The following is a 15,997-nucleotide window of genomic DNA, read 5'->3' on the forward strand; positions in this document are numbered from 1 at the left end:
AGCCGTTGGTCATGACTGACGCACAGGCTGCGGTGTCAGGAACGTCAGGGTTTAAATTCCTGCTCGACCCTCACTAGCTCTGTGAATTGGGCAAGTCACAGAACTTTGCTACCATTGTGTTTCCTCAAGTGTGGAAGAGAAGGAACCGTGGCATGGACCTCCTATGTTGGTTGTGAAGTTAAATGAGACAAGGCACATATTATAATGTGCGTGGCTCAAAGTAAAGATTCGATAAATTGTTAATTAAACACCTTTCCTACTTCCTGCTTTATGTGTTTCATTAGTGATGTGGAAATTCGGCATGCCAGCCATGCCTCCTGCTTACGTAAGTGCTAAAAAGCTCAAGGAACTCACATTTAAAGAATTGCGATTGGGATTGGAGTACCCCACATGTGAAGTCCAATAAGAGGAGTTAATGGAATACAGGTGATGTCTGAACGCGGTAGCGCCCAGTACAATCCCGAAGGAGCAGCTACTGGAGGAGCAGAGGGCTGTGTTGTAGATGCCGTTTCCTAGCTAAGGGGACACACCCGTGTGTTGTAGGTTCTCTTCTTCAAATAATCAGCTTTCATCTAAATTCGGAGACTCTTAAGCAAAGGAGCATCATTCATTCTTCATTGATGTTGACCTCTTTTTTTAGAGAAACACTACGTTTAACAACTTCTAGAATATAAAAAATTTAGACCTGATCAGAGACCCTACATCAAGACCATCAAGTAGTTTACCTACTTGTTTGGAGACTGTCACCGTCTTAGAAAGCTGACACAAACTAAAACCTAAGAGAGAAATTCACTTCCCTTCGTCACTTACTGTATTCTCCATAAGTAGCTCGGATCCGCAGGGCCGTGAGGTTCCGCAGTAACCTCCGATACTCGAAGTAACTTAGCTGAGGGCTCCACTGACTGCTTGGACGCTCATTTAATCTGCAGGATTTAAAGCCCACAGCTTAAAAATACAACTCTCATCAAGTCTTAAAATTTGTACACATGATACAAATTATGCCCAAGAAGGTGGGACAGCTAAGCCCCTTCACAGCCCTGCCTTGAGGAGGATAAAGGATGGAGAGTTGCATTCTTGTAGGCTTGAACTTGAAGTTTGCTCACTTCGCAGGGAGCATGAGCACCATAGGAAGTGACGGAGGGCATCCCAGGGCAGGAAGCCCGGCCCCAGGGGTCATGGCATCCAGTGCTGGTCCAAGTCCTCAGAGACCACTTTCTATTCTTGGCCACACAAAACTTAATACCAGGAACATTGCTGAGTTCAAGAAGCTCTGACCCTCCAGAGACATACCATTAATTTTTGGTTTCATTGTTTAAATGATTTGTTAACTGAGCACATTTCACTTACTCTTCAAAAGTCAGCTTTCACGTTCTACATTGTACTTTTCCGATACTTCTTAATTTAGCGTTATGATATCTCACTGCATCCTATCACCATCCCCTGTGCTAGTCTTTCAAATGTTGTTTTTTTTTTTTTTTTTTTTTTTTTACTGGAATACTTTCAGGAACAAACCTACTTCTTTTCTTTAGTTCATTGACGTCACTTCTCACTGTATTCCTCTCTTCTATCCACACTTACTCATGCATTAACTACTTAGGATTTCCTAATACTCAAAATATGTCTTCAAGCATGATTATTTCCCCTGCCTTGCTAACCTTCCCCTCCTCCCCACTTTCTATCCTTGGAAAACTGTTCTTCACTTGTCATGTTTTCTTGGGAAACTTTCCTTGATCACTCCAATGTGGGTTACTTGTGCCTCCGCTGTGTGTTCAAAATACCTGGACCCACCTTGGCTATCTTGTCACTCCCAAGCCACACTGTAATATTCTGTTTATTTTTTTCTCCCATTAGCCTGTCAGGGGCTTGAGGGCAGGAAACACGTCCTGTTTCTGTATATAAGACCGTGTCCAGTACATGAAAGGTGCTAAGAAAAACTTGTTAAGAGAATGAATGATTGAATGTATGAACAAAGGAAGTGGACTTCAGTCACCTGACCCTCTTGTAGTCACTCTTTTTACCTGAATGTGTACGTCTTGGTGATCCCACAAGGTAGCGTCTTGCCACGTGGCATCAAGGGAGCTGTGACTCGTAGCCCAGCACCTTCCAGGATCACATCGTGGGCAGATGGGTGTCTGCCTCCCCTGTCCACGCGGTAGTCAAAAGACAGGGTTTGCCCATAGCTCACCTGTTGATTCCCAAGAAATTTGGCTGTGAAATAGAATGTGAAGAGACTGAGATCAGTGTGAAACTGGAGAAGCAAATGAGTTAGCAAGTTTGCATTAATGTCGGTGATTTCTGTTGGAGTTGCATTATTAATGTACCACTGTGCCCCCAACCACCCTTCCAGAAGAGCCAGCCTATGGCCATAGCCATACTGCTATTGGCTACAAAGGAGAGTTAGTGACTAAATGCTAAAACAGTCATGTTACAAGGTAATTCCATGTATTAGATGATTCACAGCATGGCCCTTATGACAGACCAATATGTAAAGGTCCCAGGCATGTTGGCAGTACTACCATTTGTTACATAATGTTTTATAATTCACTGACATCATGACATTTGATGTTAAATTCTTGGAGGTATTATTATTCCCATTTAACAGCTGAGAGAGTTGAAATTTAGAAAGGATAAGAGGACAACTTACCTGGATATCACATAATAGCCAATAAAATGAACCACGAATGTTTATCTTTTCAATGTATAAGTGGTTAAAACTGAGAATGCCTCATTTCCACTTTTCTTTCTGCTTCTCGGTTGATCCACAGATTTGACCACTGTCTTTATTTCTTGTCATGATGGGAAACCTAGAAACTTCCCACTTAATTAAAGTAGGAACCTCATCCAGGGTCTGACTGCTTAGATACACAGTCCTGTTCTATTGTATCATGACTTAGTCAAGAGGGCTGAAGCCCCAGCTGTCTTCTGGAGATAACTACTTTCCTGAACACTAGGTGATATGGTTTTCGCATCTGCTAACTCCATTTTTCTATCCTGACTTCTAGTCTTAGAAGTTGGCTTCTATAAGAAAAATACCGTACATACCAGGAGCTACAAAATAGACAGGGTCTGATCGTCGTGCTGAGCTGAACACGTCCCGATGGCGCTGTGACCACTGGAGCTTTGCAGGAGACCCATTTCTTTGGATAGCTTTCCAGCCATCAACATCTGGAACACAAATAAAGCCACTGTGCATTTGGACAAAACTCACCATCTATTGAACTAAATAAGGCAAGACCTGACTGCTAAAAAGTTCTGGAGCTGAATAGCTAGTCGGGTTTCCTTAACAGCTCCACATTCATGTGCAGCCCTCAAAATTTCCTATGCCCCTCTCTACTTGGGGCTCAACTTCACCTGCTCCTACCCCACAGCTGCTTTGACTTTGAGCCCGCCTCTTGTAATAAGAGCATGTTTTCATCTGCCTGTAATTCATACTTTTATTTTACTTACATAAATAGGGTCTGACCTTAGTGAGTTAAGAGGGCCCAGGATGTTCAAAGAGAAACTCAAAGTCGAAAATACTAGTCACCTATATTTTTATAATGTTTTGTAGCTTGATAACTAATTTCACATGCATTAACTCATATAATGTACATGAAAGCAGTATTTTTTTTTTAAAAGAGACTTAGAAAGTGCACATGTGAGTGGGAGGAGGGGCAGAGGGCAAGAATCTTTCAAGCAGAAATGTCAGGTCGATCTCACGACCCAGGAGATCATGACCTGAGCTGAAACCAAGAGTCAGATGCTCAACCAACTGAGTCACCCAGGTGCCCCTGAAAGCAGTATTATTAATAAATGGGAATTCCAGGAAGACTCACATAAACGCCCCCAATCCAAATGAAAGACTCTTTTGTGGTTTTAAAATACACGGAGATGGGAAGTGCAGGGAGATGAAAATCTGGTCTCTTTTTCATTATTCTTTTAAGTTATTCATATACCGGTATGAGTAAGTTGTTCAGCTATGACTTTTTCAAGACATTAGGATCTGCCTTATTGCCCAGACAAAAGAATGCCCATTAAAAGCTGGAAGAGAGTTGCTAAAGACTTTGCAAGGGTCCCATGCTGTGGTGAGGAGGAGGTTGTCTGTAAGCACAAAGCTCTATACAATTCAAAACAAAATTCTATAGAATACTTTACCTTGATGGAAAGTTGAGGTGATTTTATGGACACTGTAATCTCCAGAGCTGTGGCAGTTGGCTGAATGCCCATAGCAAAAACACTGGGTACAGCCCTCTGGGTTTCCCCCATCCAGATGATAGTAACCTGGTCGACACCTGTAGTAGCATTTTAAAAATCAGTAGAATATTATATGTTACTTCTTATTTCATATAGAGAATATGATGATTGATCTTTTCTGCTTTCTCTCCCACCTGGCCCTATTAATTCCCAGAACTGGGAAACAATAACTACACATACCATCCCCACTACTAGACATGATGGACAGTCCCAGCACCCCCACTGAGAGAGATGACCATTCACTCTCTGTCCCTGTGGTAGAGCAGAATCACGTTTGGCGTGGTGGTCTGGGAACTTAGTGATTTTCCCATCCTTGGTGAGGGATTGAGTGGAGGTCACATGAACGGGTCAAGACGAGTTGGGATGGGGGATGTAGAGCTGGCCCTGTCTTAGAGCAAATATTTAGTGGAGGCAAAAGAGCGGGAGGCTGGGCCAGGAAAGGAAAGGCAGATGCCCCAGTCCCAGCACCTACTCAGCCCTACTGACCTGCAGAAGCACTAGCTGCTACCCACCATCCCTGCCCCTCATATCCCTCCTCGGACCCATGGGGAAAGGGGCAGGTGGGGACATGACAAAGAAGGATGGCTGCAGGCTCCCTACAAAAGCAAAATGCAGGCTGGCATCCCGCCCACCAGTGGCCTCTCTGAGGAGCACAGCTACCAAGCAAGTGGCAGATGTTGGGGGTCACAGAGAAGAAGGAAAATCTGGGGCGGGCTTGTTTTTCTCCAGTCAAGTTAATTACATCCTTCTTCATGAAATAATAATAGTTTCAATGATCATTATTTAGTGGGTGTGTTGTGCCAGGCACTTTCTGTATGTACCAATTTAATCCTTGGTACAACCCTATGAGATAGGAATTGTTATTTCTCATTTTCTCTTTTTAAAAAAATTGTTCATTTTAGAGAATGAGAGAGTATGTGTGTGAGCAGGGGGGAGGGCAGAGGAGAGGGAGAGAGAAGCTTAAGCAGGTTCCACGCCCAGCACAGAGCCCGATGCGGGGCTCAATCTCACGACTCCAAGATCATGACCTGAGCCAAAATCAAGAGTTGGATGCTTAACCCATTGAGCCACCCAGGCTCCCAATTTCCAATTTTCTTAGGTGAAGACACCCAGGCCAGAGAGGTTAAGAAACTTGTTCGAGGTCACAGAGTTGGTAAGTGGCTGAGGCAAGATTTTCAAACCAGGTACATCTGCCTCTAAGCCATGCGGTCTGATCCACTGGACCCTAATGACAGGAATCTGTTTATTGTGCAAAATCAAAGAAAAGCAGGCTAACTGTGAACAGTCAATGCTTCAGAGAACAGCTGTAAATAAATAAGCATTGTTTTGGGTTTTTTTTCTCTACAGAGCAAGGGCTTCAAAAAAATCATTATGGTTTCTTTGGAGGAAACCTGCAGGTGAAAAGGGATTAAAATGCAAGGAAGGAAGGGAGGGGAGGGAATGAAAAAGGAAGGGATGGGAAGGAACTGAGGGAAATCAGGCAAAACTCAACGACACTGTTGAGGGATGTACCTGGGTAATAAATTATGAAGAACAGTAAGGAAATGATAACACAGAGGTCAGAAGAGTGGACACTTCTAGAAAGAAGGGAGAGTGCTGTCGTTGGGATGGCATCTTTTTACTCAAGGTCTAGTTCTTAGAATTGGTGGTGCTGACAACATTTGTTTTATGTGGTTTTCTGTTTCCATGTGACATTCTGAAATGAAAAACTTTTTTAAAAAGTGACTCCTCTTTTCACCCTGAAGCTGTGTTTCCCTCCCTCCGCCACAGCGCAAAGAGCCCCCTAGAAACACCAGGTGGGAATGTATCTGGTATTTTTCTGCCCAGGTATAAGTGATTGTGGAGATGCCAAAGAACTGCTTTCTTACTTTTAAGGAAACGAGGAGAAAGCGTTTTACCTCTGGGGCCAGCCTCACAGCGCTCGCCTCACAGCAGTCGTAGAGGAGGGGAGAGTTTTAAGTCTGAGCTATTTGTCCTCAAGGAATGTCCTGCAAGCTGCACTGAGGGTGGATCACTGTTTACTGCGCCACCTGCCCTAACATGGCTTGGGGCCCAACGGGCTCTTCATCTTCTCCCGGGTCATGTATGTGCATGTAACCACCATCCCAACCCTGGGCGGTTCCTTTGCTGCACATGATGGTTATATATGGCCATACCCTGAGATGTTCCTCTTACTAGCATTTTCCCAACATGCTTAATTAGGCCAGGCCTTTTCTGAGACCAGGCTGAATCACGTGACCTCATTATTGCATGCCACCTTATATGGGAGCACCTGGAATTCCAAGTCAGCTGGCAACGGGACCTCTGGGGCCCTGTGCCTCTGCCGCCCTTGTAAACAAAGAGAGGGGGCTCACGGCAGAAGCATGGAGTCCAGGGAGATCTGGGGGCTCAGCTGCATTTTTTGAAAAGCCAAGTTTTTGAGGACAGAGGTCATCAGGTTTATTAAGTGCCCCTTCTCCATGACAGCACTCAGAGGATGAATTCTCGTGCTAGTTGCCAAGAGACTCTCCCTGCCGTGTCTGCAAGGGCCACGGTGCACACAGACCTGTCACAGCGCTCGCCGGTGACAGCTGGCTTGCAGACACAGCGGCCCTCGTCACAGGGCCCCGAGATGCCAGCTGGGTCACAGTCACACTTGGGGTCTCTGGGAAAAGAAGAAAAAGAAAATTAGGGATGTGTTTCCAAATGCTTTTCAGCTAGCCACATAAAAATCAAGCGCTCATAAGCAAAAGTCACCAACTTGAGCAAAGCCTTCAGCTTCCCTGAGGCCTCTCTCAGCTGTTCTTGTCCCAGACCCTTGAAGGGCGCCCCTGTCTAGGCTCACACTACTCTGAGGGGCGGCAGCTGGTCCAAGAACTGTTTGCTCCCACCCCTAAGGAGAGGAGAGGTCTGCGCCAGGATGTGAACCAGATCCATCACTGAACGGTACAGTTGGGTTTGGTTTAGTTTGGTTTACTAGTTGGTTTAGTCCACCGTTGGGTTTGGCTTAGTTTGGTTGACTATTTGGCTCAGTTGCCTTTTTGTTTAATTTATCATTTGCTTCTATATTGTATAATTCAGTGATGGCTGCTCTCATCATGATTGATTTCATCTACTTGCTATTTTAGTTTATTATTTCTTTTGGTAATACTTCTATCAAGACACAATTCAGGGGTGCCTGGGTGGCTCAGGTCATGATCCCAACGTCCTGGGATTGAGCCCAGCCCCAGGCTCCCTGCTCAGTGGGGAGTCTGCTTCTCCTTCTGCTCCCCCCCCAGAGCACTCATGTTCTCTCTCGCTCTCTCTTTCTCTCAACCAAATAAATAAAATCTTAAAAAAATAAAAAAGACACAATTCACTCATTTAAAATGTACAATTTGATGGTTTTTAGTAGATTCTAAGAGTAGTAGAATTTAGTAGATTCTACTAAATAGAATTCTAAATAAAATTTAGTAGATTCGACCAAAGTAGAATTTGGTAGAGTTTAGTAGATGCTCAACCATTCCAATCAATTTGAGAACATCTTCATCATTCCAGAAAGAAACCCTATGCCCCTAGCAATCACCCTTCCTTTCTTTTCCCAGCCCTAGGCAACCACTAATCTACTTGCTGTGTCTATGAACCTGCTCATTGTGAACATATTCTGTAAATGGAATCATATAATCCGTGGCCTTTGGTGTTTGGCTTCTTTCACTTAGTATGTTTTCAAGGTTCACCCATGTTATACTTCATCCATGTATCAATAATTCACTTTTTTATGGCTGAACCAAATTCTATCATATGTATAGATGACATTTTGCTTCTCCATTCAATAGCATATGGCCATCTGGGTTGTTTCCACTTTTAAACTATTGTGAATAATGCTGCTATGAGCATTTGTGTGCAAGTTTCTATGCAGATGTATATGTTTTCATATTTCTTGAGTGTATTCCTAGGAGTGGAATTGCTGATTTTGGCTGTTGTTTTTTTTTTTTTTTAATTACAAGACTTTCTCAATGAAGGAATCAATCAGTGTTTCCATTATTTAATTTTGGCACAATCTCTTAGGACTCTGGCTAATGACTAGTATCACTCAGATGGGCACACAGTCATATGCATCTATCTCATGGACTGAAAACCAAATCTTCTATATTTTCCCTACTGTTTGCTCCTCCTCCGACTGCCCTTTGATCCCATCCAAATCCTACCCAAACCTGGATGAACCCCCTCTTTTCCCCCTTACATTTCTCATCCAATGAGAGCCCACGTCCTGTCAGGCTCCCTGTCCTCGTCTTTCACTTGAGGGTCTTCTCCTGTCCTAGCCACTGCATCCCCCACGACTTATCTGGACCCTTTGACAAACATTAGGCACACCATCTACTGGTTGCTAGGCACCCGGAACACTAAGAAATAGGAGCCTGGTCTCTAGGAGTCTCCAGGCAGGGCAGAAACATGAACAATAATGGCAGTGAAGCATAAGGCAGCTGGAGCCAGGCAGCGCCACTGTCTGTGTCCCCTTTCCCACTCTGGGCACTAGGGATGCAGTCATGAACAAGATAGAGCCAATACAGGACTTCTGTTCTGGTGAGAGGGACAGACACACAAATACATACAGGAAACAAGATGTGAAATAATATCAGTCAGAACTCAGAGGGCTGGGGACTGGTCAGAGAAGGTGTCTGTGAGGAGTGGAGGAGGTGGGGTGGAGCCTGTGAAGCTCTCTGCAGCCCTGTAGGAAGTGGGAGTGCTGGAGGCCAGCACTGAGGAGGTTACTTGGCTTGGATCCTTTGAGGAAGAGAAGACAGGCTGGTGGGGCCGGGGTGGGTGGGGGTGGGTGGGGGTGGGTGGGTGGAGGCAGTGAGGATGCAGCAGGAGTCCACCGCTGGGTGTGCAAAGGGTGGAGTATCTTGAAGGGCCTATGGGCCTGCAGAAGAATTCTCTCCCTGAGTAGGACAGGGCACTCCTGGAGGGCTGCCAGCAGAGATGTGATATGATCTACTTCATGTTTTAGAAGCATTTCCAGAGGGGCACTGGTCAGATGGAAGTGCCTCTGAAGACAGTCTTTAAGGCAGCAGGGAAGCCTGGAAGAGTGCAGGCTGGGCAGAGGCCCAACGGTGAGAGAATGGGACAGTGGCAGCCAAGCCAGCGCCAGCATGGAGGACAAAGGGGCACCTTCTAGCTAACAGCTTCCCCACCCAGCTCCCTTCCCCTAGGCTATCCCAGTACCTGTCAGCTCTGTATCCCTGTGATTGCTTATGGCATTTACAATATATCAATATATGCTCCATCTTCTTCCAGGAAAGTTTTTTTTTTTTTTTTTTTGAGAGAGAGAGAGAGAGAGAGAGAGAGCACGTGCAGGAGCAGGGGGAGGGGCAGAGGGAGAGAGAGGATCTCAAGCAGGCTCTACATCCAGCTCTGGGCTTGATCTCACAACCCTGAGATCATGACCTGAGCTGAAATCAAGAGCCAGACATTTAACTGACTGAGCCACCCAGGCACCCCTCTTCTGGGAAAAAATAAGAGGACGGAGAGAGAATGCTTCAAACTATAGGGGAATAAATCTGTGCAGAAAAATTTTTCCAGTCCAAATTCATGTGAGTCAAAATGGGTCCCAGGAAAGAACCTGAAGGACTCTACCTCCATCCTCATTCATCTAAAAGGTGACAATCATTGGGGTCTCAGAGCCAAAACTCTGAGCCTGAATATTATTAGGTCCACCCTCAGCAGTAATATTGGGGAAACTCAACCCCCCGGGTGTACACTTCTTGTCTTCAACCTGAGTGCAACACTAATCCCGGCCTCTGAGGCTTATTGTAAAGGATTAAATGGCATAACCCATGTGAAGTCCTCAAACAGCGCTTGGCACACAGTCATTGCTCAGTAACATAAGTGGCCACGGATGTTAATGTCATTGTCACCCCTCATAGCAGAAGCTGCAGTGATGGGAGCAGTGCTTACAGTAGCCTCTGGTCTTGGGTGCAGCCAGCATCGGTGAGCGTGTGGAAGCCTGGCAGGCAGCGGTCGCACCTGTCTCCTGTTACCCCTGGCTTACAGCTGCACCGTCCAGAGTTGTCACATCGGGCGCTAAGAGAACCTGTAACCCACGACGAGGTAGGGAAAAGGAAAGAAGAAAAGGAAATATTTAGTTTATAGGGCATTAGGAAACAACTGTCACCCCATGGGAGCTCAATGAATCCTGAGTGATAACAGCCACCTGCTGTCTCTCGAAATTCCTTCACATCGTCTGAGTACATATCCACCCACTGGGGCAAGTTCTCACAGCCAACGATGGCATCTTCGGGCAAAGAAATGGAAATTACTCCTGAAAGCATTTTTTACTTATGGATCTGCTCTGATTTGAACATTAAGTACTGTGTAAGCCACTGCTTTTTAAAAGAAGTTTGTTGGATTCTTGAGATCTCAAGAAGAGGGAAAATTTGTGAATGAGCACATCAGCCTCCTCCAAGAGAGTTAATATGAGAAAGTGAGCAACATGTTCCCTTATTTCTGGCAAGCAAAAGCCATCTTTTAAGGGTCAGTGCTTGTATTATTTATTATTATTTTTATTGTTTTTTATTATGAAAAGGACTCCTGTGGGGTCCCTGGGTGGCTCAGTCAGGTAAGTGGCTGCCTTCAGCTCAGGTCACGATCCTGGGGTCCTGGGATCAAGCCCCAGGTCTGGCTCCCTGCTCAACAGGAGGTCTGCTTCTCTCTCTCCCTATGCTCCTCCCCCTGCTCCTGCTCTCGCTCTCTCTCTCAAATAAATAAATAAAATCTTTTAAAAAAGAGGCCTCCTAACCAGAAATATCTCTACCTACCTGGAGTGCTAGAAATTCTCATCCTTGGGGCATCACCCCTTCCCTGTTCATCTCACTGGGTTTAGTGCATAGAGCACTTATTCTGTGATTGATTTTGTATAGACACACTCTTACTTGTTAGTGGGCCCTCTCAGACTGTGAGTTGATGAGAGACAAGAAGTGCTCAGCAGAGCAAATGTGCCACTCCAGACCCCGGCTTCTTCTCCATTTCACTGCCTCCCCTCCCCCACTCCAGTTCAAGTCTGTCCTCTCCCCTGGCCTCCCACTCTCTCCCCCGCCTCCTATCCTCCCCTCCCTTCTTCCCTCCTTCTGTGCTCCTTTAAAAATGGAATTCAGATCACATTAGTCAGCTGTTTAGTTCTCTGGTGGCTCCCCCAGATAAGCAGAAGAAAATGTAAACTCTGTATCATGGCCCACAAGACTCAACCTCTCCAGCCACATCCTCTATGCTCCTTCACTAAGTTCCAGCTCCCAGCTTCCCCCAACCCCGTGTGTAGAATGTACCAGACTGCTTCTCTCCTCCGGGCATCCGTACTTGCTCCTCCCCCAGCCTGGAAGGCTCTTGTCCCAAAACTTCCCCTTCATTGCCAATCCTCAACGGTCAGGTCCTGATTTAATACTATTTCTCTAGGGAAATCTTCTCTGACTCCCAAATCTAAAATATCCATCCCACTGCTATTGCAGTCCTGCTTACTCAGGATGACCTCAGCTTATGTTCCCTGCTGTGTCCCCAGGGCCCAGTGCACAACCCAACGCAACAAGGATGCCCAGAAATCTGTTGGGTAAAGGCACATATGCCAAGAAAGAGCTCGGAGCTATTGTGAAAGAGTCTGGGGCTAAGAAAAGATGAGCAGGAAGGTGGTGGGAGGTGTACGTCACCTACTTTATAATTTCCCTGTGCTAGCAGAATTTAAAAATAATCCAGGTAGCTCAACTCACTGTGATAACCAGGCTACCCATAATCTATAAGGCCAACAGAACAGGAACCAGTTGCTCCTTTCTTTCTAATCAATTACTCTGTAAATTTTTGATTCACTAACAGACACGATTCAAATCAATAAAGATATTGGGTCTGTGCTGATATAAAGGCTTTTGTGCCACACGTGGAACATAAAATACATTAGCGACATTCGCAGTGCCCGTGAAAGATGCCATGTCAACTTTGCAAGGCCCTCGGTGACAATGGCATAAACTACACTTCTTAAGCACCTGTATGAGACACTGAGTTAGGCCTTCATATATATTAGGAAGTGCTATCTACTAGTGAATTAGGAGCTGATAGAATAACAGATCCATTTGTGGATGACAGGGAAGTATCAGAGGTTCAGGAACTACAGATGTACAGTTCAGAAAGATGCCTTTCTAAGGCATCTCTAGCACAATCTGCAGGATGCCTTAGGGAAGGAAACACCATTCCTGGGAAAAGGAGTCCTCCTGTGACCAGATGACCTGGATTGGAGGCGTTGGGACAAGAAGAGGAGAAGAGAATCACTGAGAGAGCCACATGGATGCAGAATGAACAGACTTCCCGTCTTGAGAAATAGATGATGAGGGAGAAGGTGGGAATCACATGATGACTCCAAGGCCCCAAAGTGCACAACCAGATGCAATGTGAGGTTATTTACCAAAGAGAAGGAGCAGGATCTCAGGTTGAAGCATCAAGAGAAGATAGTGAGTTTAGTTTTGGACATTGTGAACTTGAGTTTCAAGGGGGCATATTAGGGTAGAAATCTTCACCTGGAACTCAAGAAAGAGGGTGAAGATCTAGGAGCCTTCAGCACACAGGCCAAGTAGGAAGCAATAGCAGGTGCTAAGATCATTCCAGGAGCAGATAGAGAGAGGAGGGGAGGGGCCTTGGACAAAAACGGAATGCCATTAATTAAGGGGCCTTTCGTAATCAAAGCAGAAAAAACTCTCGGGACAGTGGAAGCTAAGGGAGCAGAGTTCTGAGAGTCAAGGGAGGAGGAGGGTGGGAGTCTCAGGACCTAAGTCAATAGAATATTTGATAAGATAAGCTTGAAGAGAGGCTCCCCAGGCTGACATGCACAGACCACCATGCTCCTGCCCTACAAGCAGTCAGCCAACAGAGCCAAGAAAGAGAGTTTAGTTCTGAATTACGCTCTGATAAGTGACATTCAACAGAAGATAACTCTCTTTAATACAATTTGGGGTTTTTTGGGGGGTTTTTTGTTTTGTTTTTAACACAAATGAGTGTCGATCCAGGACTCAGAAACCCATTTTTCCCCCATTCCAACTAATGGAAATTATGCCTTCAACCTAAGAAAATTCTCCCTACAGGTTTTTCAGAAATGAATTATTCTTATAAAATGGAAAATATTGCACTTTGCTTTGGATTTGGCCCACATAGCCCAAAATAGTTACTGTGCAAAACACCCTTCTGAGAGAAATTAATAATCATCTCATGAAAATAGGCATTCAGTATTGAGACGAGTTTGGGAAATGGTGCACACTTGATCTTTCAGAGATTTATAACATAATACTACCTTCAGCAGGCATGAAGCTTGTTTAACTTTTAATGCCAGTGTTTCCAAACATTCTTTGACATTCTTACAGACCACATCTATTATTATCTTGAGGAACACTGTGTTCTACAGGACATTATCTAGAGAATCTTGCTCTAAGATCTGGGGGGGAGTCAAAGAACCCAGACTTTGAAATACAGCAAATCTCCCTTCAAAACCAGCTCTGCCACTTAGCTGTGTGTCCTTGGGCAAACTCCTTCCTCATCAGTTCTTTTACGTGAGACTAACAACCTATGCCTTGTGGAGCTGTTGCAAGACTTTGGACTAAAATATATAAAGTGCCTCGTTCAGTGTCCCATATGTCATGGGTGTTCAAAGAATGTAGTTTACACTGCTACCTCTGGGCCTCCTTCAAACCTTGCAAAGTTAACATGGAGACGTCCACAGGTCCTTACTGTGAGCATGACCACTTTATTTCACATTCCAAAACTTCCAGAATAACAGCACTGGGTTTTCAAAGTATTTCATTAAAATACAAACACGTGGTCCAAATCCTACGTCACGAGCTCCTCTTAGGGACTGTGTACAACTGGGTTGAAAGAATGAAAAAAAAACAGCTTCCAGTTTCGGTTTTGTGTCCCAAGAAGCTCTTTTAGGGCTTATATAGATATAGTCTATGTGCACTCTGAGGGCTCAGAAAGGTATTCTAAAATGAGTACTACTGAAAAATGAGGAGCATCTGGGTGGCTTGGTCGGTTAAGTGCCCAAGATTCTTAGGTTCGGCTCAGGTCATGATCTCAGGATTGTGAGACCGAGCGTCGCATCAGGCTCTACACTCAGCACAACGTCTGCTTGTCTCCCTCTCCCTCCTCCTTTGCCCCCCCCCTCCTTACACATGCACCCTCTCTCTCAAATAAGTAAATAAAATCTATAAATAAATAAATAAATAAATAAATATTAAACAAAAAGAGGGTATGTCCTTTTGGGAACCTTTTAAATATATACCTATACTTGTACTTTAAAGAAACATTATTATTATTTTTATGATTACATTTAATAGCAATAAACTATTATCTAAGAACATTTTAAGTAATAATCTAAATGTTGTAGTCTGAGTAATTCACATTCAGGGTCACAGTTGTGTAAAAAATAATAATAAAATTAAGAGAACAGGTCCAATATCGTGGATGTCGAGACAGGTTTCAGGAATTTAGGTGTCATGAGAGGAAAAACCACACATGTACACACAGAGAATTTCAAAGTATTTGCAAAAGGTTCTCAGGGTTTATGCAAAAGGTGAAGATAGCCCTGTCACTGAACCCACAAGGTCATCACCTAAAAATAAGCTTCATTGCTGTATTTATGAGAAATGGATGTGAAATCCCAAATCTGTGACCGCTCTGGGGATTATTAATGCTGTTGGCGTCATTCACCATACGCGGACTGATTGCGTTTTTTGGTAAGGTGTGTTCTTCTGCATTTGAGATTGAATATACAATAAATTCCCTCGGAAGTGACAAATATCTTCTGGTTGACTGTGAGACTGAGAAATCACACAGGGAATTAAATGTGTGCCACTGGGCTAGTAATCTGGGCAGCCAGCGTGTAGTGGGAGATGGCACAGGGTAGGGACAGTCTCTGCCAGTAACATGCCACTCAGCCTGGCAGCTCAAGCTCTGGAGCTTCACTTTCTTTGTCTCTAGAATGCGGTGGAGTGTGCTAACACATACAGGTTGTCAAGTTGTTATGAGTACTGAGGAAGGCATAATATATGGATATATTCTGGAAAAATATAAAGCATTATCCAGATCTTAGGAAATAATATCCATAAAGTTTTTCTTGGACATCTAACTTTCTGCAATTGGGGCTAAAAGGACACCACTCTGATGCTTTTGTCTTTCAGGTAGAGCGAATAAGAGGGAACAGTTCTCCAACAGAACCCTGGATTACAACTTTAGCCCTTGCAAGTGCTCGCTGGAAGACTGGAGCCCATTCATCCACTCCTCTCGGGCTCAGTTTCCCTGCTTTTTAGAAAATATTTGAAAAAGTCACTGCCGATTTCAGGATATTAATAACAAAATAAAATGTTAATACATAGTTTTAGACCAAAGATGTGGCCTCTACAGGCTTCCTCCTAAACTGGAATGTGATTTTTTAAAAAGCTGGTGTTCCAGGAAATTGCGACACTGATCTCTGTCCTAATAATCAAAACAACTGCATCAACTGCAATTTACTGAGTTGTCTACCATATGCTTCACAAACATCATGTGATCCTCACACACTCTTACAGATGGGGGCCCTGGGGCAGCAAGAGGTGAAGCGACATGCCCAGAGTGACACAGCAATAGTGGAGGTGCCAAGGACTGAACCTAGGCTGTCTGGCTCCCAAACCCACCACTAGTCTCTACGTTGTGGTCTTGGATGTCAGCACACCTTGGATGTCAGCTGGCACCTTCTATGACACAGAGTTCCACAGGCTTCGATGGGTTCCTTCATCTCCCTCTC

At 44.6% G+C, this 15,997-nt stretch overlaps 1 protein-coding gene across 1 annotated transcript in view; it reads right to left on the reverse strand.

Annotated features, from left to right (window-relative positions):
• Positions 1-15,997, reverse strand: part of LAMC2 (laminin subunit gamma 2) — a 56,439-nt gene that overhangs the window by 20,281 nt on the left and 20,161 nt on the right. The window contains exons 4-9 of the mRNA XM_055319367.1: positions 10,150-10,285; positions 6,779-6,877; positions 4,135-4,271; positions 3,043-3,165; positions 2,019-2,208; positions 811-923 (exon numbers count right to left, since the gene is read on the reverse strand). Of these exons, the coding sequence (XP_055175342.1) occupies positions 811-923; positions 2,019-2,208; positions 3,043-3,165; positions 4,135-4,271; positions 6,779-6,877; positions 10,150-10,285 (798 nt within the window). The remainder of the gene's footprint in view (positions 1-810; positions 924-2,018; positions 2,209-3,042; positions 3,166-4,134; positions 4,272-6,778; positions 6,878-10,149; positions 10,286-15,997) is intronic.

Source organism: Nyctereutes procyonoides, unplaced genomic scaffold, assembly GCF_905146905.1.
Source record: "Nyctereutes procyonoides isolate TBG_1078 unplaced genomic scaffold, NYPRO_anot_genome, whole genome shotgun sequence".
Taxonomy (NCBI): domain Eukaryota; kingdom Metazoa; phylum Chordata; class Mammalia; order Carnivora; family Canidae; genus Nyctereutes; species Nyctereutes procyonoides.